This window comes from Saccostrea echinata, unplaced genomic scaffold, assembly GCF_033153115.1.
Source record: "Saccostrea echinata isolate AGI-Se365-2 ecotype Australia unplaced genomic scaffold, CSIRO_AGI_Sech_v1 ptg000009l, whole genome shotgun sequence".
NCBI lineage: Eukaryota > Metazoa > Mollusca > Bivalvia > Ostreida > Ostreidae > Saccostrea > Saccostrea echinata.
In genome coordinates, this window is record NW_026889758.1 from 12972729 (window position 1) to 12996546 (window position 23818).

General features: G+C 34.3%; 2 protein-coding genes across 4 annotated transcripts in view; one reads left to right on the forward strand and one right to left on the reverse strand.

Annotated features, from left to right (window-relative positions):
• LOC133181800 (electron transfer flavoprotein subunit alpha, mitochondrial-like) overlaps window positions 1-18106 on the reverse strand; it is a 176449-nt gene extending 158343 nt beyond the window's left edge. The window contains exons 1-10 of one of the 2 annotated variants that reach the window (XM_061316404.1): window positions 18040-18106; window positions 14624-14770; window positions 13999-14080; window positions 13639-13721; window positions 13230-13329; window positions 12804-12914; window positions 12385-12489; window positions 11968-12119; window positions 11078-11224; window positions 10882-10963 (exon numbers count right to left, since the gene is read on the reverse strand). In XM_061316404.1, coding sequence (XP_061172388.1) covers window positions 10925-10963; window positions 11078-11224; window positions 11968-12119; window positions 12385-12489; window positions 12804-12914; window positions 13230-13329; window positions 13639-13721; window positions 13999-14080; window positions 14624-14770; window positions 18040-18084 — 1011 coding nt within the window. In that variant the 5' untranslated portion in view covers window positions 18085-18106 and the 3' untranslated portion in view covers window positions 10882-10924. Of the gene's footprint in view, window positions 1-10850; window positions 10964-11077; window positions 11225-11967; window positions 12120-12384; window positions 12490-12803; window positions 12915-13229; window positions 13330-13638; window positions 13722-13998; window positions 14081-14623; window positions 14771-18039 lie in introns of those variants that run through there. The other variant, XM_061316403.1, reaches the window with a different exon arrangement.
• Window positions 18107-21769: 3663 nt separating this feature from the next.
• LOC133181795 (furin-like protease kpc-1) overlaps window positions 21770-23818 on the forward strand; it is a 29070-nt gene continuing 27021 nt past the window's right edge. For both annotated transcript variants that reach the window (XM_061316397.1, XM_061316396.1), the window contains exon 1: window positions 21770-22116. In XM_061316397.1, coding sequence (XP_061172381.1) covers window positions 21928-22116 — 189 coding nt within the window. In that variant the 5' untranslated portion in view covers window positions 21770-21927. The remainder of the gene's footprint in view (window positions 22117-23818) is intronic.

Sequence of the window (23818 nt, forward strand, 5' to 3'; positions counted from 1 at the left end):
AGAGTGGATTCAAATATCTTGGAAATGATTTTTTTTTTATATATTTACACTAATATCTTACAAATATGCACAAGCATCGAAGAAAAATTAATAAGGACATGTCAAATAAGTACATCGAGAGAAGTTCATCTTGTATTGTTTTTCAAACGTTTCTAGTCAAATACATATGTGAATTCACGGTATTGATAGAGGAAGATTTACTTACCGTTTTCATTCAACTTGTATGTATTATCCTCTGTCACAAATGACGTGAAAAGCAAATGGTTAAAAGCTGGGTAAAAGGAGTTCAGTATAACGAAATTCCTACTTTGTTTCAAATCTTAACTTGTCCACTCTGTCGTGAACAGAGTGTATCCTCCGAGCGATGGAAAGTTGGATTTACTTTTTCTGTCCAGTTTTGCATTTTTTATACGCCCGTCTTAAGACGGGACGTATTATGTTATAGCCTTCATGTCCGTCCGTCCGTCTGTTAGCTTTTTCGTGTCCGGCTCATAACTTTATAACTTAATACTATTAGGCCTAGAATTATCAAACTTTGTCAGCTGATACGTCTTGGGTAGAAGGTGTGTCATGCATTAAAAGTAGGTCGCTCTGACCTTTAATTAAGATGCTATGGCCAAATATGGAAAAATCCTGTCCGGCTCATAACTAGAAAACTATTAGACTTAGAATCATAAAACTTGGCCAATTTATGCATCTTAGGTAGAAGGTGTGTCGCGACCTATTTCAAGGTCACTGTGACCTTTAATTCAGCGAATTTTTTTTTTTTAAAAACTGTGTCTCTATACTATTAAATTACACAGTCCCCATAAATGTAATAATGTTGCAGTATCCTTATATTAAAAAGTGTTAAATCAAGAAAATACTTTTTTTTTTCATTATATACTTTACAGCAATCTATAACAAATGTAATGTTATAAGAGAAATTCCACCTCTCCCATGGGTGTTATCATCAAGCACTGGTCAAGGATAATTTTGATAACAGAAAATTACATGTTAAATTAGAGAGAAATTAATGAGTTTAGTGTGAGGAACTAACTGGTAGAGCATCTCTGATCAAGCAGCTCTTACAATGTATCTGTATCCTTTGGGAATTAGACAGAAAAACTGCTTGTCAGTTTTTAGCATATGTCATATGATGGCCAGCCTTTTATTTTCAAAATTAATTTGGTATAGATTAAATTGTTAAGACTATTTTGATATTGTTTAATATGAAATTTTTATTTATTTATTTATTTATTTTTTTTTTTTTTTTGAAAATATCAAATAAATATGAAAGATGGGGGGAGGAGGAAGGGGGCTGCAGATGGGCATTTGTCAAGGTGTAACACAACCAGTTGAGAAATTTATTATAATTAGTGCCTGCACTACAGGAAATGTATAAACATCAAATATTATAAGGAATGAAAAAATCATGGAAATCTTAGAATTAAGGTTGACATGATTTTCTTGCACCCTAAACTGCATGTTTATGATAATTGAACAATATTTGACGGGCGTATCATGCTGTGGCGGGGCACTTTATTTTTATATATATTTCGCTGGAAAGTACATGTATATGCATTCGAAAGGAGCATTAAATTGTTAAAAGGAGTTTATGGAAACATTCCCCTTAAAGTCTGACGGCACGTTGCTCGATTATCGGTTTTGAATATCATCGTAAACTAATAATTATCATTGTCTTGTGATTTTTTTTATACAATTTTTCAAATTGTCTAAGTAGATTAAGACACAAAAAATGTGATATTGGCAATGCCAGTGATTTCAAAAAGGATTATATAGTAGATAGCATCCTCTGATATCTTGCACAAATGCCTCGTGAGGTACCTTAATTTTTTGTGAGGAAACTTGTTAAATTAGGAATACTTCAATGACGAGTTCCTGGAAAAAATATATATTATTGAGAAACATGTCGTCTGACATTAAGTTGATGTTCAGAGTCGAAATACAATAAAGCTGAACAATTTGGGGGGGGGGGGGGGGGGGGGGTTGTTTCATGCATGGTTCAGGTAAAATTTTGTATTATTATATACTGATTATAAAATGCAAAAATGATAAATCACTGTGTATATGAACAAGAAGAGGTTTCTCAAAACTGTACAATCATATGGGAATCTGCGAATGGGAGAATGAAACTACATGTATTAAGAAGGAACCTTTTCAAATATTTGTTAATTGGATTCAAAATGTGATCAACTTAGACTTCTTCCCGGGCTTATTGAATTTCTTTCTCAACAGTTTTAATTTTAAGACATATTTACATTGTATTCAGTGCAAAAGATCTGAGGAAAAACACTAAAACCCTTATTTGAAAATATATCTTGACTTTAAAGACACATGTAGAGCTGTATAAGTAAAGTTGGCGTATATCATTTCATAAAATGATCTTCGAAACCCCTTTCTTTACTTCTAACCAAAATATTGAAGGCAATGATGAACCTTCGGCAGTACTGAGCAACAAAATATTCGAGAAGTGGACCGTCATTACTAAACTCCAAACTAAACTCCAAAGAACGTTTAGAAAATACCCCCCCCCCCCCCCATTAACAGCAGCAAAATTTATGACTTTTTCAACACTTGATGCAACTATTCTTCACGATAAATCAAAATTCTGACTTTTCACACTATAGACACTCCTTCTTCATTAAAAATGGAACTCAAAAATGTTTATATCTTATTAATTATCATCTACGAAATTACTTTGTTAAAAATCACTCTGTTCCAGTGATCCTACACACAAGTATCCTATATGTTGTAAAATGTAAAAGAAGGCTCTTGCTTTGGTCTTAGTTCGGTTTATAAAAATACCGACGATGTTTTTTTTTTACCAATGAAATAAAAAGATCCACTGAAACAATACAAATTGTGAGCAGAGCAAACACGAAGGTGGGATCGGGTGCCATGGAGGAGTAATCATTCCCTGTTGACTGGTAACACTCCTTGCTTGATCGGGTAAACGGGAAAATAATGTGAAAATAATGACCCAATAATTTATATGAGTGAAGTCAGTCAACATTCGACCTCACGATAGATTGTATTTGCTAACAACGTCATTGTTTAGATCATATAATGTTGACTTTAAAACGAGATTGCTGTTATCCTTGCATCATCAACTTATTTGTCAATAGCTTACCTCGCTTTAGAAGTTAAGAATTGTTTGAACGTAAAACATGCTCTTGCATATCAAATCAACCGGGAAACATAAATTCCATATGCAGGTGATAATGGTACAATGCTACATAATTAAGGGAAGTTAACGATAGAGATGTTGAAGTCATAAGGTTTATCATTAAGTTTTATTCATTTTTCTTATTCATTTACATCAATTTCATACATTGATACAAATTCGAAATGAAAGACCTTACAGATTTAAAACTGTATTCAACACTAATTTTTTGGTTCATTAGAACATCTCTATTGAAATAGGATTTCATCATTGAAAGACTCTTAATAATTTTTATATGACTGATTTTACTAATTTTTTAATAAACGAGTTCAACTGTTAATCTGAACAGAATTCTTCGCATTCTTCCACCGTCTCAATTAAAACAAATATGAAGATAGCGAGCAGTGACTAATCTCAATTTGTTTAAAAACAATAAAAAATTGCAACAGGGTATAAAACACGTACCTTGGAAACTCTAGAGGTGGGATCAGGTGACTAAGAGGAATAAGCACCCTCTGTCGAACTGGTCTCACCCGCCCCGAGCACTATGAATTAATCAAGTAGATGGAATGATCCATAGTCAAATTTAATATAATTTTGTATGAAATGCACAATTTGTATGAAACATATCAGTCAAAAATATGACACAATAAAAGACAGTATTTACAGAAAAGGTCATTATAATGACCACAAATTTTTTGAAATGCTGATGAGTAGATGAAATCCCTTTAATACAAGTTATATGTCAGTAACTTGTCTCAGTTTAAAAGGGATCATACTCAGGACACGCGCTCTTGCCAGTCGAGTATCGAACTTGGGAGAGATAAACACCATATGCAGGTGATAGTGGAATATTTTTCCTTAAATAAGGAAAGTTGACGATGGAATAGTTAGTCATCTCGTTTGTCATTCAGTTAAGTTAATAGTTGGCCGTTACCTTCAACTGTCCCATGTCCTTATCTCCCTTTTTCAACCTAGCTACATTCAGTACAATTATCTCTTGGTGAAGGACGTTTGTACACCAACATATACCTATGTAGACTCTCTCATTGACACTACCTCAATGCCTTGACTCCAAAGTTTAAAAACTTCCTTTATCATTTGATATGGTCTTGGAACCTTAGGTTTTGATACGAAGTATGGCATCGACTTAACGGTTTTCTTTAAAGCAGACTGAACCTTCTCATTTCCAGCCTTTCTCTTTGGCACATGAATAGGAGTGGGTTGCCTTGTTTTCTAACTACTCTTCCAACCTTTTAAATATTCTGGTATTTCAGCTGAGGATCTTAGAGCTTCCTTGTGTACCACTCCTTGTTCTTTGGGAGTATCATTCTATTTCAACATATATATGCAATTAGTATCTTCTTAAGTACACTCTCTACTCTCAGAGTCTTCTGACACCTTCTCAATCATCTCATGAATATCATTTGGATCTGATACTCTGTCATCATCTGAGAATTCCTGAACATGTCTCTTTCTCCTTCAGATTAAACATTCTTGCTCGATACATAGTTAAACAAATCACATCTATATCTCTTTTGCAGTAGTGTCAGACCACATTCAACAAAGTGCCTCTTCAGCTCTTCTAAATCGAGTGTCTTTCATGAGCACGCAAATTCTGATCATTTCTGGGAGTTGTCTTCATTTTTGGCATGTTGATTTTACAATAAGAGAAATTCATTGCTTTCAAATTTTTCAGACTGCACTGATATAAGAGATACTTTTCTTAATTCTCAACTATTTAGTCTCTTCACCAATTTTGAATCTTGAACTGAGAGATTTTCATAAACATATACTGACATAAAATTGTTAAACCATTATTTTCACACTTAATTGTCTAGAGATTTTTCCGTTTACCTGATCATGACGAAGACACGGTGGATGTGACAGGTCGACGGGAATTCTCACTCCTCCGTGACAGTTTTTGGGCGCACAAAGATACTCCCTCTAGAATTTAAGTGGCTTTTCTTAAATTTTCTAACCATTTTCGAATGGTGCAAGTATTTTTATCATTCTTCTGAACATGACAGGAGGTGTTGAATTCAGAACAACTACTAGTATATGTTTATTCTGGTAGTCTAAGAGCAACCTTGTGATTTGATGTGTTTTTTTCTTGTTTCTCCCATTTAGGATCAATCTTGCTCAGTTATAACATGTATTTCTACTTGGATCCTCAGCATTTCTGTGTTTGACTCCTGCACACGATGTTCAATGACCATGTGGTACATACTCGGTATCTCAAACCACCTAGCTAACTGGCCGTCGAGGGTCTAAAAGTCAATGAGCCACCTAAATGAGCTATGGTCTGTTCTTATGAAAAAACTTTCCATAAAGGTAGCTTCGAAATTATTTAATAAAAGTAACAATCAGACGGAGTTTTTCCTTTGTTCCTCATTAATCTCTTTCCAACTTTATTAGTGAGCGGAATGCATAGGCTATTACTCTTTCATCATCTCCTTGTACTTGAGACAATAATGCTCCTACTGCAGTTTCACTTGCAACCAAGATGTACAGTGTACTGCTTTTTAAAATTTGTGAATGTTTACTGGTATATTAGAGTTTGTGTGGGCTTACTCCTTAAGATATCGAAAGAATCTTGGCACTTCGCATAAACGATGTGCTCTTTTCTGTAGTTTGTAAAGTGATTAAGCAATGAATGCAAAAATATTTTATGAATTGGCTGTAATAGCTTTAGAGAACAAAAAAATAATCTAAGACCACTCTATTCTTCCTACAAGGGTTAGAATTTTGGGAAAATAATATATCATCCAACTAATAGTCCAACTTTGCATGAGTACTCCGTTCTGTAGACAACGAGAAGAATACTGAATCAGAAAACTAGGCACGGCCTTTCCGTATGGTTGCAACGACCACATACTAGTATGTAATGTAGGGAATCTTTCAAGTCCACAATGTGCAAACGTAAATGTGATGGGGCTTTTTCACAATACACCTAAGCGTAGTCATGGGCATCGATCATACAATAAACCAATTATACAAGGTAGTGTTTGTGATTATAGATGTTGCCCAGTACAGGCTCTTTGTTTGTAAGGCTCATTACTCTAATTGTATTTTGGAAGAACTTGGTTTTTATTCTACGTCTGGAAATCCTACATATACTCGCAGTTCACTTTCCAAGGATGAAATTCTTTAAAATCAGATTTCATTGTTTCATACTTTTAACATTCCAGTCAACCAAAGTGAGTTCGATCTACCCTACTTATACTGGATTTCCAAACTTCATAAAAATCCTTACAAAAAAAAGATATATTGCTGGAGTTACTCATTGACAACATTTATGTAGTCTTCGGAGACGAAGTCTTCCAACAAACTGTTGGAATTCCCGATGGGCACTAATGGTGCTCCATTATTAGCCGATCTGTTATTATATTCGTATGAAGCAAAATTTATTTAAAAATTTACACATGAGAAGAAGAAAACGCTTGCCGACATATAGATAGAGCGACGACATTTTATCAATTAACAGTAGTTATTTCCATTTATTTGTCGACTCGATTTATCCCAGTGAACTTGAAATAAAAGACACTATACATGAATCTGCCACATCTGCTTCGTATTTGGATTTTTTACTGACTATATAGATGACAAAGGCCAAATAACAACTAAATTGTATGACAAACAAGATGACCTCAGCTTTTCCATCATCAACTTTCCTTATTTATGTGATACTATTCCGTTATCACCTGCTTATGATGTTTAAATGTCTCCCTACTTACTTTCTACTCAAGAGCATGCCCTGAGTAAACCGAGGCAGGCCACTCATAATAAGTTGATATTACAGGGATTTCAACAACTTCGTTTAAAGTCAGCATTCCGTAAGTTCTATGGTCGTTGTAATGACATTATAAGCAAATATAATTTATCTGGATCGTATTTTGGCTGACTTGTTTCCTACCAATTGTTAAACCTTTGTTTTTATACCAAATTTGATTACGGATTGTTCCGTCTACTTGATCAATATATAGAACTCAGGGCGGGTGTGACCGGTCAACAGGGGATGCTTACTCCTCCTAGGCACCTGATCCCTCCTCTGAAATTTCCAGGGGTCCGTGCTTTATGCCATGTTTATAGATTTGTATTGTTAGAAGATTTTATGAGATCGATCACTGTTTGTTATCTTCACCTTTTTTTCATTCTGTTGCATTACTTGGCTCACGCCAATTACTGATTCCTTCTTTGGGTGTGTAGAGATGCCTTCTTTATACCGGTATTACATTACCTAGGTTATCAATTCGAGAGAAGCAATCACTTTGATGCTTTCAGTTTGAGACCAGCACGTCGCAATCGCTCAAACAAAGCTTCTAAATTCTTTATCATTTCTTCAAATGGTTTGGCTATGCCATTAATGTCGTCCAGATACACTAAACAAACGTCCATTTGTAGTCCACTCTCTATGAATCTTTCGAACGTCGCTTGAGCTTTGTATAATCCGAATGGCATCGCTTTGAACTGAAAGATACTTTCATCTTTTGTTTGTGAAGCTGTCCTCGGCTTATGTGCTGGATTGATTGTATGTTGTTTTACGTCCCATTCGAGAATTTTTCACTCATATAGAGAAGTCACCATATACCGGTGAAGAGTTTCAAATTTGGACCTTTACTCTGCACTCAGGGCAATTGAGCAGTGAGGGTTGCTTATCGTGCCAACGTCCACCGTGACACGGGGCGTCGGTTTTTAAGGTCTCATCCGAAGGACCCGCAACTTTCACTTCAAAGCGCCGAGCGCTTGGCGAAGGAACCGTTGCTACCTATTTTTTATCGACTTGGGTCGGTCGCGGCCGTGATTCGAACAGGATCAGTCGCGGCGGTGATTCGAACACACGACGTTCCGATCAAGGAGCGAGCGCTCTACCGACTGAGCTACCGTGACGGTCTTATGTGCTGGATCCATTTCTACTTGCTCAATTAATCAGAGCACATCTCTTATGTTGAAAACAATGGACTCCAGATAAATAGTTGAGAGACTTCTCAATACGTGGTTATGAAAAGTAGTAGCGGCATTCAACTTTCTGTAATGTACACTGAATAATGTACTTCCATCTTTTCTTCTTCACTAATACTATTTCTGCTGCCGATGAACTCGTAGATATGGCTCAGTTATATCTCTTTCTAACATATCACCATCATGTTTGTCTTCTTCCTCACGCATGTGTACAGGAATTCTACACAATTGTCATTTAATAGGTACGGTATCTCCTGTATTTATTTTATGATTTATGAATTCTTTTACCAAACACCTTACTATTAGCAGCAGAAAGAGTTGAATGGATTCTAAGCAATGACTTTAATCTTATCTTTGCTTTGCAGCCAGATTTTTGCTGGCTATCTCTTCTAGAGATCCTCCAGTACAGGATTGTTCTTATTCAAGTCTGTGGCATCTTTATCATGCGTATCTCCCAAAATCTGCTCAGGTGGGCTCAGAGTGGCAACTGTTGTGGTCTTGGATAAAATCTTTACATCCGATATTAGATTCGTGATTTTTATTGAAATGCCATTTTCTACATTGACAAGCACTTTTCCTACCTAAAAAATCTCTATCAGATCTAATGAATGCATTACCTTTCTCATTCAGTCCGATTCCTCTAGGAACTGTTTCCTTTTCCTTGAAACAAATATAACCAGAAGTACAAACGAGGGTCATCTTTTTCCATGACATTTAGAATCAAATATTACTCTTGCCAATCATGTTATGCTTCAGTTTCAATTTTTTTTTTAAATTCTTTTTGTATAAAACTAAACCACATATGTTCTATGAGAAGAAGAGATGTAGAACTTAACTAAACTTGATATTGGCTGATCCGAATTTCCTCTGTTTTCCTAAATTTTAAGGGAATATTAGCTATTTTTACAATGTTTCATATATATTATCTAAATTTTTCTCATTTTCACATATGGTGAAGTACTTACATAAAGATACAAAATCAAAAAGACAGAAAAACATTTTTGACCGTTTAATAAGAGAGAAACACCTTCAACTTTTTTTGCTTAAATCTGTTCTTAGATTGGGAGCTTTCAAAAGCTAACAAGGATGTAATGGAGTAGTTTGTTTGGAAATCATTGTAATTTGATATACTTTAAAACTTAACTACATAATTATTAATTTCTGTTACTTCAGAAAATTTCTTTAGGCCTTTGATTGTTTAAAAATATCAACTAAATTCATTATTTTGAGAAGAAAAGGAGATCATATTTTCATACGCCGCCATTTCGTCAAATATAGTCCCTGCTAAATTTCAAACTCATTTTATCATTTCCATTCAAAGTTGTGCAATTATAAGAAGGAAAGACAAATATGATCTATTAAAATTCCTGACTTAAGCCAATATGATTTGAATATTTCATTTAGACAGAAAGAAGACAATAATCCCTCCGCTAACAGTGGTTAAGAGCACAACCGAATAAATTACCACCCATTTACTCTATGTGTTTATCTTTTCAATGGAATAGATAGGTATAGCCCTTTCTCAAGTTTGCTCCAATGTCCATGCATTGCTTGATTTACAATCCTGCCATGAGCTGTTTCCATCATACCATACGTAGCAGGTTTTATATTTGGTATAATTTCCACCAAACATGAGCTGTTGTGTTCCTAATTATACTCCACGCAACAACTTGCGGGAGGTACAATGTTTTTGTCCCGTCCGTCCGTCAGTCAGTCAGTCCTTTTTTTTTTTTGTCAGCGCAACTCCTCTTAAACCGCTGCACAGAATTTCGTCAGACTTTGCAGATATTTAGGACACAGTGTGTAGTTGTGCATATTGCCAGGAAATTCCGATTCCTTTATTTTTCTGGGAATTTCGGCACTTTTCAACTTAGATTTTTGGCCTTATCTTGAATACAGAGATGAACAGTTTGTCAGCGCAACTCCTCTTAATCCCCCGCACAGAATTTCGTCAAACTTTGCAGATATTTAGGACATAGTGTGTAGTTGTGCATATTTCAACGAAATTCCGGTTCCTTTATTTTTCTGGGAATTTCGGCACTTTTCAAATTAGATTTTTGGCCCTATCTTGAATATAGAGATGAACTCCTCATAAAGCACTGCACAGAATTTCGTCGAACTTTGCAGATATTAAGGACACAGTGTGTAGTTGTACATATTGCCAATTAAATGATTATACATTTGAATTAGAATTCTAAGTTTCTGAACCTACTAACTTTTGAATCAACATGATGTGAGGTCCGAAGATGCATCAACTGACAAGATTTGATGATCCTAGGATTTAAAGTAAGCAAAATATCAACATTTTAATAAAATGTAATTTTTGGTCAACTTTGAAGTGACCTTGAGACCACACCCTTTGCCCAAGGGTGGTGCATTGAACAATTTTTAATCTACAACATATCCTCATCCTTGTATATAAGTTTGGTGATTATCTGTCCAGTGGTTCTCAAGAAGAAGAAAATTTTTTTAGCAACCAGTACTTTTGTTTTTATTTTCCTAATTATCTCCTCTTGTTTAAGGGTCCCATCCCTGTTTTAGTACAAATGAGAGCCCTTGGGCCAAGGATACTCTGTGACAAATTTGACAAAAATTGGTCAAGGGGTTCTCGAGTTATGGCCCACATTCCAAAAAGTTGACGCACACCACACAAAAGGCCATAGCATTAGTTCTTTCAGAAGAGCTAAAAACTAGCCACAGAAAGTGAAAAAAGACCCCTAAAAAATGTTCACTATTTATTGTTCAAATACACTTTAATCACAATTTGAGTTATCTATCACTGTTAAATATTGTTCTTCACTTCTTGCTCACAAGTTCAGTCATCTCTGGAACAGCCTGAAATACAGAATAACAGACAATGATTTTTATATTTAATACAGACAAATATAAGTCCAATAGCTTCTAACAGTGCATTCTGAATAATTCAACATTTCTCCAAAGCGTGCTTACCTTAAATAGATCCTGAACAATGCCATAGTCAGACACCTGGAAGATGGGGGCCTCTGGGTCCTTGTTGATGGCTACAATCACTTTACTGTCCTTCATCCCCGCCAGGTGCTGAATGGCCCCCGAGATACCGACAGCAATGTACAGGTCCTGTCATAAACAGGTGATATTATGTCATAATCAACTGAGAATACTCTACATGTGTTTCTGTTTCCCCAACGTCTGAAACTCGCGGGCAGTCTCGCTTTTCTTACCTCTTATGTAAGAGAAGCGAGACCGACCGTGGGTTTCCAACGATTGCTGTTTCCCATTATTTTGATCTTTCAGTCTCATCTTCTCTAACATTTTACAAGTACAAGATTTTGGCTCTTCCTTTTATCATTTTACATGCATTTTGCTCTTTCTTTAACAAGTCATTTTCTTGCATTTATCATTTGAATTTTTCCTCACAATTGAAATATTTAAATTATTGATATTTCAAAAGAATATATTTTGTATATTTTCATTTCCTTTCTTTGCAGCATGAATTTAACAAAAAATGGAGAAAATATACCGGTACATAGATGAATCTCACACGTATAAATGAGTCTTTTTCATAATTATAAAAAATGACCCTATTATAAATATGAAGATCAGCAGAATAAATTTGAGCATTAGAACACTAGTGTCAATCAACGAAATCTCTACTTTAGATTTCAAGGCTTTACACAGATGGAGATATTTTGAAAATGAATCAGAAATGCCACCAAAGGTGAAAGATAACTTGATATGCTTTTAATTGAAGGGTTACTGATTGCTCAATGAAAATTAAAGAAATTTCTGTGTGATTTAACATACACATTAAGCCTATGGGTAACAGTGAACTGCACTCGCATGAAAAAAATTCTACTTACAGGTGCTACAATTTTTCCAGTCTGGCCAATCTGCATGTCATTAGGAACAAACCCAGCATCCACAGCTGCACGCGAGGCACCCACAGCAGCTCCCATTTTATCAGCAAGATCATAAAGAAGCTTGAAGTTTTCTCCATTCTTCATTCCACGCCCTGATTACGTAAATCAACAAGATCATAAACAACCTAGCAATTTTCTTCAATCTAATCCATAATAATGAATGATCATACATGTTTGTCTTATTAAAAAACCTCTCCAAATAAGTTATTTTTAAATTAAAAATCTGTTGGAAAACTGCATTTATTCAGGAAATGATCAGTCTGATCAGCTTTCAGATATAGAAAAAAAAAAAAACTTTTTTCTTTTAACTTGAGCTGTTAAAGTCCAAACACTATGAAACCAGTCTAGTTTATATACCTCCAGATATGACTGTGCTGGCACTTGTTAATTCTGGTCGATCACTTTTACTCAACTCCTGACCAACAAACTGACTGAGATCGTTCTTTACATCACATGAAGGAGCTGCAATATATGTTAATCATTATCATTTAAATACAGCAAATCTTGGTTACCCCCTTTTTTTAATGGTAAAAATTCAACATTAAAGGTTCCTATCAAACATGATGGGCTGAAAGGTATACATGTATATACAAGTTTGTTTAATATGTCCATAAAAAATAAACAAGATTTGACAGAGCTTTATGCACATTATTTGCACAGTAAGATTAATGATTAATAGTGGATGAAGTTTAAATTTTTTTTTTTCTAAAAATATAACTTCCTCTTCAGAATTGTTATCATGAAACATACATCCAAAATAAACACAATTAACTGACCATCTTCCACAGCTCCCCCTCCACCCTCAGTCCCCGCAGCCTCAAACGCAGTACCCCGAACTGTTATCACCTTTACACTGTCCTTAGATTTCAGAGTCTGAATGGCATTCCCTGTGTTAATTGTCAAAAAGTTCACATTTCAATTTCAGAATAACGCACTCAAGCTTATACTTTACACATACTGCAAAAGAGCAATAACTGTATGAACAATATCTTTCTTTAATTATACACATCATCACATGTAAATCTAGCACATTAATGTCCCTTAACAAAGAATAATGGAAATGTGTTTTTTTCTAAGGAAATCCTTTTTTAGGCATACTTAACTGTGACTTTATATGAAATATGAATAATATATGTATATGTAGTTTTATCATCATTTTTCACCATATGCTGAATATAGTTGATTCAAATTTAATAACTCACCTGCATATATTGTCCTGACAAAGGTTTCTTTATCTTTGATTCCAATGATATCAGAAATGGGAGAAACATCTAATTTGGCAGCAAGTCTTGGAGACAAACTCTAGAAAATAATGGGAATTGTATGACAAACTTGGACACAGAAAGTACAATAAATTATAGTGAAGTGTTGGTTCATATGTTAGAAGCCAGCATATTTCTGTGCAACCAAAAATCCCCATTCTTATTTTCTATATTATTAGTCTGTCTTGTCTCCAAATGCCTCAAAATTACAGTATTCATTGTTACAGTCTGGCCATTTTTTTCTCTCTATCAAACTGAACTTAAAGGAAACTTTTTGTAACCTTTACATCAGCACAGATAATAAAGTTTTAATTCTGTGCATCCATATTTTCTGACTGAGCTTATTTACCTTCCCAAAAGCTGTAGCTGGTGCCAAAATATGAGAAAATTTAAACTGGTCCTGGGCTGCAAGTAACAATGGAGTCAGGGCCTCTGAAAAAATAAATAAAAGATTGTTACTTTGATCCCATAATGAACAAATGAAATTCTATGAACTCTATTCTCTCATACTAATGATAAAACTGTTACAGAACCCAAATAAACACAGATTTTTTTCATTTTATTTTTTTCAGTTTTGTTTACATTTTCATTTTTTTTCTACAATTGTTTTCTTTGTTTTACCTTCAATAAAAAAAAATGTTTTCAATCTCAGAGGAACGTGTAAAATGAAAACTGACTCATCTATACACTAGATTTTTCTCTAGATTACCTGGAAGGAATCCTTTGTATGATTCATTGTCAGCCAATATTACTTTTTTAACTCCTTTTACTTTGGCAACTTCAGCAGCAACCTGTAAATTACAATTTTAATTGGAGTCATGACAATAACAAGTCATGACAATAATAGCCACAGAGACTTGGTTTATGTTAGCATATTTGTTGTACAATCAAAAATATAAGTTCTCCTACAAACATGATAAAAATACATTTAATATTAATGAATATTATACTTTCATGTAAATTAGTTGAATCTGATTCGTCAAGTCATTTATTGAAGTACACTTACCCGCTGAAAAATGAAGCCACGCCCTCCAGCGTAGCAACAGTCAACATTGCTTGACGACGGGTGTTATACCAAAAAATATTGACTGCGCAGAATTCCTGCATGCAAGGTTCATTGAATATGTGTTTTCAATGTTACAATCAACTACATGCAGTATTTATATATTGTGAAACTGAATATTTCTGAAACTGCCTTTAATCTTTGAGCTCAGTCTCTTAGTTGCAGACCTGTGGCTTGCTGGTTTCAAAAATGGGCCGGATGACCATTGTCCATCTCAAGCTACAGATCTGCAGCTATCAATCTTCAAGCTTTGATCACATTATGAACTTACCTGTGCACATTGTGTTCCTGCCACCATACATGTGACTTCTCCTAGACTGCTAGCAGCAGTGATTGTGTGAAGGGTGGAAGGAATCAATTTCTGGTTATTATGCTCAGCTATCACAAGGGTACTGTTGTTCCTGCATAGTGTAGTTATCTGAAATGTGTAAGTGTGAACATGGAAGAATTTACCTTGGCAAATTTCATGGGGAATATATAAATAAATATATTCTAAATTAAACTGACAAAGTCCTAGAGATATACTGAATAAACTAATTTAGGACAGAACATTTCTCCCAATAGATTTTCATGTTACTGACAAACAACGAGATGATGTAAGCTTTACATTTAGATTGTCGGAAACAATGTTTCAACTACCTTTAATTCAGTGAACTTTACCTGATTTTCCTCTGCTATTGTTTGGTCTGGTATGAAATATATACAGTGTATGTCACTGTTTGACAGTAAACAGTTAAAGTATATCACTGAGGGAGTCAGCAAGATTCCAGATCCCCAAGAGCAAGCTTGTTTCCCATGGTATGAAATATATACAGTCTATGTCACTGTTTGACAGTATATACAGTTTGCCTCGGGAAATAAACTTGCTCTTGGGGAACTGGAATTTTGCTGACTCTCTCAATGGTATACTTTAACGTTTTATATATACTGATAATAAAATAAGACCAGTTTTAAGGAGGCTGGGCGGTCAACAAATTAACCATCAGATATAACTTAATTTTTTAAATATGATATCTTAAGCTGTCAACTATCATTTGGCAAACAAAAATTTCATACATTTTACTTTTAAAATTTGATCTTTTTTGTATATCTTTATATGGAGCTCTTCTTCTAAACGAGATCAATATAGTCTGAAAATGGCCACAACCACCCAGTCCTCTTAACACTAGTACTGTAATTCTATTTTCTACAGATTTACCCAGAATGTGGATAAAATAAGTAAATTCAATAGAAGGTATTTGCATTTGAATTAATGGTCTATAAAAATCGATATATCTGCAAGCAATATTCTGTTTATTATATTAACAGTTTATACTGTGACAAAGAAACTTGATCTGCCTAGCACTCACTGCACATTAATTTAGCATGTTGACGTCACAATAACAAGTTTCTCATTTCCTATATAAATTAGACCCCAACTCCTTATATTAAATTTAACTGAGTTGCATTATGAATATTCATTTTATATGGGATATATTGGAACTTTTTATACACTTGAAAGAAATTGCTAGGTGTTCCAAATAGGTGTGTATCAGTTCACAAAACTGATGCACCTTTTTTGCAGGGAAGCAGTCTTTTTACAGTGGTTTCCAGGGAATCAGCAAACTACCCGGGTATTATTAGTTACATAGTTTTTTAGTGACAGGGTACGGGATGATACCTGGTTAGTAAATTTCATACCTGGCGAGGCGAAGCCGAGCCAGGTATGAAATTTACTAACCAGGTATCATCCCGTACCCTGTCACTAAAAAACTATGTAACGAATTTACCCCACCGATGAAATGTTAGTGGTCTGTGGTTTGTAAAATTTTTTTTTCACTATATATATGTTTCATCACTCATACAATGCCTATTATGACGTCACGTTGTGTGACGTAATGTTGTTTTGCGAGTGTTTCGTGCTGTAATAACGTACTGAGTTTTGAAGACTTTCAGTAAAGGGAGAAAAAGGTTCCATCTTCGTTACTTACATTAGTTAACTGTAACATTGTCAACAGACACTCGGCAAATCGCGTGAACTCTAGTTGTTCGAACGTTACAATAGAACGATAACTCCACATCGACCATGTATTGATTTTCAAGTGACTAGGTATAAGTAATACACCCCCTTCACGTGACAGACTTCAACCAATCGTAAGCCAGGATTTCATCGAAAAATCAACAGAGGTGGGGTAAATCGATTTACTCTTATAACTTATAAAGTAAAAAATTAGTGATGTATAATAACTTAGTTTAACCTCTATGCACATGTTCATATGAATTTAAGATTCAACACTTTTTATAAAACAATGGTAATCAGAGATTACAGAGCTCACCTCAACAAATGTTGTCTTTAAGTAAGGCAAAGTCCCAAACTAATAATCTAGTAGTGTACATCCCTAGATGTAACATTTATGCAATTTTGGTCTGATAGGGCTTGCAGTTACTTGGGAATGGACTTACCTAAAAACTTTAAACTAGTCACTCATCCAGAAAATGTAAGTCATATCCAGCATCTGAAGCAAGTTTGAGAGTGTTCATCCTGTGATGCATCATCCATACAAGTTTGGTTCAAATAGCCCTTATAGTTTACTTTAACCTGGTCACTCATCTGAAAAATCTCAGTCAGATACAGCATCCGAAGCAAGCCTGGTAGTGTGCATCTTTAGTTGTATCATCCTTGCAAGTTTGGTCAACATAGGGCTAAAAGTTACTTGGAAATGAGACCTGCTCTAAAAACTTTAATCTGGTCACTCATCCGGAAAATGTAGGTCAGATCCAGCATTCGAACATGTCCAGTAGTGTGCATTCTTAGATGTTTCATCCATGCAAGTTTGGCCAATATAGGGCTTATAGTTACTTAGAAATGAGACCTGCTCTAAAAACTTTAACCTGGTCACTCATCCAAAAAATGTAGGTTAGATCCAGCATCCGAAGCAAGCGTTGTAGAATGCATTCTTAGATGTATCATCCATGCAAGATTGGTCAATATAGGGCTTATAGATACTTGGAAATGAGACCTGCTCTAAAAACTTTAACCCGCTCTAAGAACTTTAACCTGCTCCAAAAACATTAACCTGGTCATTCTTCAGCTGAATATTGCAGCATCTGAAACCTTGACTGGTACAATGAAACATACTAAAAGCATCCTCCATGCATCTCTGATTAATATAGGGCATAGAAGTTGGGGGGGGGGGGGAGGGGAGTTGAAAGGGAAGGGTACTTTTACTGGGCCTGAATGCAAGGGATATGAAGCCCTAACTGTAGTAAGGGAATGTCCCCACACATAGTTAGTTTTAATTATATATTCGGACACAGTTATATAACATTAATTAAACTATTGATGTTGATTAGTGTCCGTCTCAGATGAGTTATATAATAAGAATTATATATAAAGTTCAAAGTCCACGTCCATTAACAGATTTATCATTTGCACAAGGTAAATTCAGATTGCTCAAGAACCCCAGTTCTTACTTGTGGCTCGTATAATTAAAAAAAAACAAATAAATACCAGATTCCTTAGACAATCTAACTAAATAAAATTATTTTATGTAACTTGTTCCGAGATGCCTCTGACCGTAACTCGATGCAAAGCCTGTTCTCAACTTAAATATTGCATGGTGCTACCCCATAAACCACATTGAAGTATCGTTGTGTATGTAAATCGTTGTGTATGTTGTAAGATATAAAGCATTTTGCAACACTTACGGTTTGTCGTAGACCTTTTGGGAGCTGTTTAACAGACGAAAACATCTCGACCCTTCGCTGGTTATCAAATATACTGTAAATATTTTAGGAACACCATACCCGATATGTAGCCATAAGGCAGTCTAGAACCGTCTTACATAAGAACTGACGACTAAGATCAGTTTTTTTTAATTATTTTTTTTATTTTCGCGCAACAAATATTATTCAATCATATTGGTTAAGGTACTTTGAAGCCTTTGAAATGTTTCTGTAAAACAAGAGGCACATGGGCCACATCGCTCACCTGAGTAACTTTGGCCACCAGATTTCCCCCTTGTAATACCCATTGTGGCCCCGCCCTACCCCCGGGGGTCATGTTTTAAACAATTTAGAATCTACACTACTTGAGGATGCTTCCACATAAGTTTCAGCTTTTCTGGTCCAGTGGTTCTTGAGGAGAAGATTTTAAAAAAAAAAATTCTTACATATTTTAATGTATAACTTGGATTCCCTATTGTGGCCCCGCCCTACCCCCGGGGGTCCTGATTTGAAGAATTTAGAATCTACACTACTTGAGGATGCTTCCATATAAGTTTCAGTTTTTTTGGCTCAGTTGTTCTTGAGAGGAAGATTTTTAAAATTTTTCTTACATATTTCAATGTACAACTTGGATTCCCTATTGTGGCCCGGCCCTAACCCCGGGGGTCATGATTTTAACAATTTAGAATCTACACTACTTGAGGATGCTTCCACATAAGTTTCAGCTTTTCTGGCCCAGTGGTTCTTGAGGAGAAGATTTTAAAAAAAATTCTTACATATTTTAATGTAAAACTTGGATTCCCTATTGTGGCCCCGCCCTACCCCCGGGGGTCCTGATTTGAACAATTTAGAATCTACACTACCCAAGGATGCTTCCACATAAGTTTCAGCTTTTCTGGCCCAGTGGGTCTTGAGAAGAAGATTTTTAAAGATTTTTCCTATATATTTCAATGTAAAACTTGGATTCCCTATTGTGGCCCCGTCCTACCCCCAGGGGTCATGATTTTAACAATTTAGAATCTACACTATCCTAGGATGCTTCCACATAAGTTTCAGCTTTTTGGGCATAGTGATTCTTGAGAAGAAGATTTTTTAATGACCCGCCCTATTTTTGTCTTTTCTTGATTATCTCCCCTTGTAAGGAGACTTGGCCCTTTATTTTAACAATTTAAAATCCCCTTTACCCAAGAATACTTTGTACCAAGTTTGGTTAAAACTGGCCCAGTGGTTCTTGAGAAGAAGTTGAAAATGTGAAAAGTTTACAGACGGATGGACAGACAGACGGACGGACGGACGGACGACGGACAATGGGTGATCAGAAAAGCTCACTTGAGCTTTCAGCTCAGATGAGGTAAAAAAAAAAAGGATATATACCGTGTTGACCTCAAAAACATAAATACATGGAATTGTATTATATATATATATATATATATATATATATATATATATATATATATATATATATATATATATATATATATATATATATATATATATATATATATATATATATCTTATATATATGTACACACACACACACACACCCTCACACACACACACACACACACACACACACACACACACACACACACATATATATATATATATATATATATATATATATATATATATATATATATATATATATATATATATATATATATATATATATATATATATATATATAAGACCGTGCCTAAAAAAAGCGTTAAAATTGCAGAGTAACTATTTAGAAAATAAACATTATAAAACTGTTTTACACACAAAAACTTAAGTGATGGATGACAAAACATGTGCACTTTCTAGAGTCCAATAGGAAGATCAATTATAAAATGTGGATTCAGAAAGGAAACTGTCGTCCTATTATTGCAAAGAGAAGCCAGAATTCATACAGGTTTTAATATACCATGTATACAGTTTTTTTTTTCCTCGAGAGGTCCAGTAATACCTGCACCTATACCCGAAGAAAGGTCCATCTATAGTAACATCAAAATTGTATCAAGGAAAGTTAAGCAAGTGTTCTTTAAAAAAAAAAAGTATAAATACTGGTCTCCAGACTGATTTCTTCTACATGACAACGCTGTTGCAAATAAGCACAGGGATAAAGGAAAGAAGATATGGGCGAAATGCAAAATGCCTGTGATTCGACAAAGAAGAAAGTGAAAAATTTAATCTTCATTATTTAAAAAAAAATCTTTGATATTTCAGAGAACATTTATGCATATTTTAAAATCGCTTTAATCTTCAATCATCTCACAATTATTAAAATTATCTGTCTATGAAATAGCACGCGCACACCAAAGAGGGCAAAATGATCATTTCTTTTTATCAAAACACATGCAATTTTACCATATAAGTGGACATGGCCGTAAGAACCAGGGAGGGGAGGGGATACTGGGATGCCCCCTCGTCAGTCGATTTTTCCGATATAGTATACTATAGAAAACATCAATACTTTATGTGCAACTTTTACTTTAATTATCAACCAATTTTTGCTTGGCAGCGCCCCCACCCAAACTGAAATTGTTTGGTTGTAACACCCCTCCACCACCACCCACCCCCCCCCCCCTCCAAAAAAAAAAAAAAAATACTGGTATTGCATCCAATACAGGCCTGTCAGTTGATCTTTGCTTCCTTTCTTTTCCTCAGAAGTATATTTTCAATGTACATGTAGACATAAATATATCCTTTTTTTAATTATCAAAAACATGGAGCAAGGATTCGCCTCCCTTAAAAATACAGCTTTAATACACAACGTTCATATCTTTCCTCTTATTCCCTGGTTCAGTACATGTAAATAGGGAAAAGTATAAAATATCATCGAATATAAAGGGAACTATGATGTAAAAAAAGGCATAAATAAAGAATTCTTTTATTGAAAATTGATCATAAATATAATCAATTTTAGAATTTAAAAAGTACATAGATATTCAAGCGTACGAAAAAAAATTGCATGGTTTGATACTTAGGTTTTTTAATTTTTTTTTTTAAGTTCATCTATTAACTTCAATTCTTATATATATTGTGTAGATAGCATGTGGCAACATTGCCTGGTATCACAGTCCACTTTCATTTCCTGCTTAGAAAAACTGGTAGTTAAGGACAATAGAAAAACATTTCGATTTCTCTAATTTATGTGTGTGTGTGTGTGTGTGTGTGTGTGTGAAAATTGTCCTTTGATCAGTCTACTCTAGGTTATAGGGGGTATATCACAGGCACTTGTTTCGTAAAGTAGGGGTGCCTCGTATACGAAACAAGTACATGTGGTGAAAAAAAAAAAAAAAAAAAAAAAAAAAAAAAAAATATATATATATATATATATATATATATATATATATATATATATATATATATATATATATATATATATATATATATATATATATATATATATATATATATATATATATATATATATATATATATATACACATATATATGTATATTATATATTCAATTTCTCTGTATTTTTTGTATTAATATTTCTTCACTTAACGCAGTTATGTTAGTTGAAGAGTTGTTGTAAAACGTGCTTTATAAATAACAAAAATTATTCATTACAATATGTATCGGTAACGATCCTCTAATAAAACTAATGTCTAAATAACTGTATCTCACTTCTATTCTCTTTCTCTCTCTGAGAATAAAAAGGAGTTTTTGGGAAATTCTGATCGGGATCGAATTATGACGTACTTCGCCCGTTAGGCGGAGCTACTGTTGGCTCTACTTCCTGATTTGATCTCGGAGACGTGTTTCACTTAGCTGGAGAGTGCAACACAGTCCGAAGTGAACGTTTTCTCTGGAACATGTCGTTTTTCTATATTGGCCGAAGAAATTAACTGTATTTTATATTTTATTTTCCCTTCAAGCATGGTTCTATTCTTTCCAATGGTTTTGTCGGACGTTACACGGATTTTCTGTTTATTTTGTTTATTTGTCATTCTGTTGTGTCAACATTCAAAATGTAACTATTTGAATCAAATAGCCGTCCACATAGAAGGGGGTAGTCATATAGCAGATAGAATAGCTTCAAAACATGGATTTCATAATATGGGACAGGTAAGAATTATAAAAAAAAACTTTTATCTATCGTCAATATTATTGTCAATGCTGGCTTATGAAAAATATGAAAGTGTTGTTTTTCTAATTAGAGGTTTAGAGATAGTTCATGAAGAACATTAATTTAGACTAGAGATTGCAAAATTTGCTGATTTCAAAGGAGGAGCAAGGATTTCTACTTTGGGGGAGGGATGCAAAGTCAAAAAGTACTATTGATTCTAACATATATATGGCAAGAAATTAGTGCTGACTTTTACCCTATGTTTTATTATTTAATATGTTTTTTTGTGTGATACGTTTTGTGATACAGAGACTAAAATACTGGTGTTTATTATGCACATATAAATTATGGAAATAATTAATTCTTTTGTTTAAACTCTTTAATCACAATGACAGGAATTGCAAAAAATGTTGTCAAACAGTAAAACAACAGCATTCTAGCATCTAAACATGCTTTATTGATACATGTATATAAAGGTTGTATGTTCATTCGCCCTAAAACTTGTTCACCCTTGACGCCGTTCGCCCTAATTCCCGTTCGCCCGGAGTTCGATCGCCCTAAAACTTGTTCGCACAGGGTCCGTTTGCCTTATTTATATTGCAGAAAGTTGAATAATGAACCAATGGATTTTTCAAATAAATTATATGTACGTTGGTACATAAATTACATGGGAGACAACAGACGTATGCATGTGGTCACACTTTTTATAAATACCTGTACTATCAAAGACCCGGCAGACCAACAGAAATTAACGTCTCAGTCCTTTAATTGTTTTCAAAACATAACGGAAATTGTATGATCCCCTAAATTACAGTGACATTATTAAGTATAATTAAATCAATTATGCATGTAAAGAGCATAAATATCAAATTTGAATTATTTAAATAAGATTACGGTAAATAAAAAAATACTGTAGCAACATTTGAAAAAAAAGCCACCAAGTCGTAAAATATTGAATAAAATTAATAATAAATGTTGATATTTACTATATACTGTATATATAATAGGGCGAACGAGATATAGGGCGAACAAGAATAATGGCGAATGGACCCTGTGCGAACGGACTCATGCGAACAGGTAGATAGGGAGAACGAACCTGATACTGTATATAAAAAATGAAAAAAAGTGAAGTTATATTTTCACTCTATTTGTTACAAAAATCATGGAAATTCATTTAAAATCATTGTAAAAATTATGTGTAAAAATATCATGATATTATCTTGATATTTTTGGATCGTAATACAAAATTTTTAGCAATACTCATGCGTAGTAAACATGCATCTAGAGAACTACTGTAGATATTGTATCTTAGATTTGTGATAACTAGTGCACATAATTATACAATACAGTTGAACCTTGTTATCTCAAACTCGATGGGACTGAGAAAAAACTTTGAGATATCAGAGGATTCGAGATATCAAGGATAAAATGCTTAAAGAATAAGTGGTTGGGACTTCAAAATCACTTCGACATATGGTATTCGAGATATCTGTGTTTGAGATACCAAAGAACTGCGAACGAGAGTATTGTTCTCCCGCCTACCTCCAAGTCAATTTTCAAAAGTTAACACATTTGAATGATTTTTCGTATTTAGATGGATATTTATATGAATTTTCATAAAACATTACTTATTTGGGAAAACAAAGAGAGATAACTCTGTAATTTTGATAAAACCTGTGTTTTTCACTATAGAAATCAACG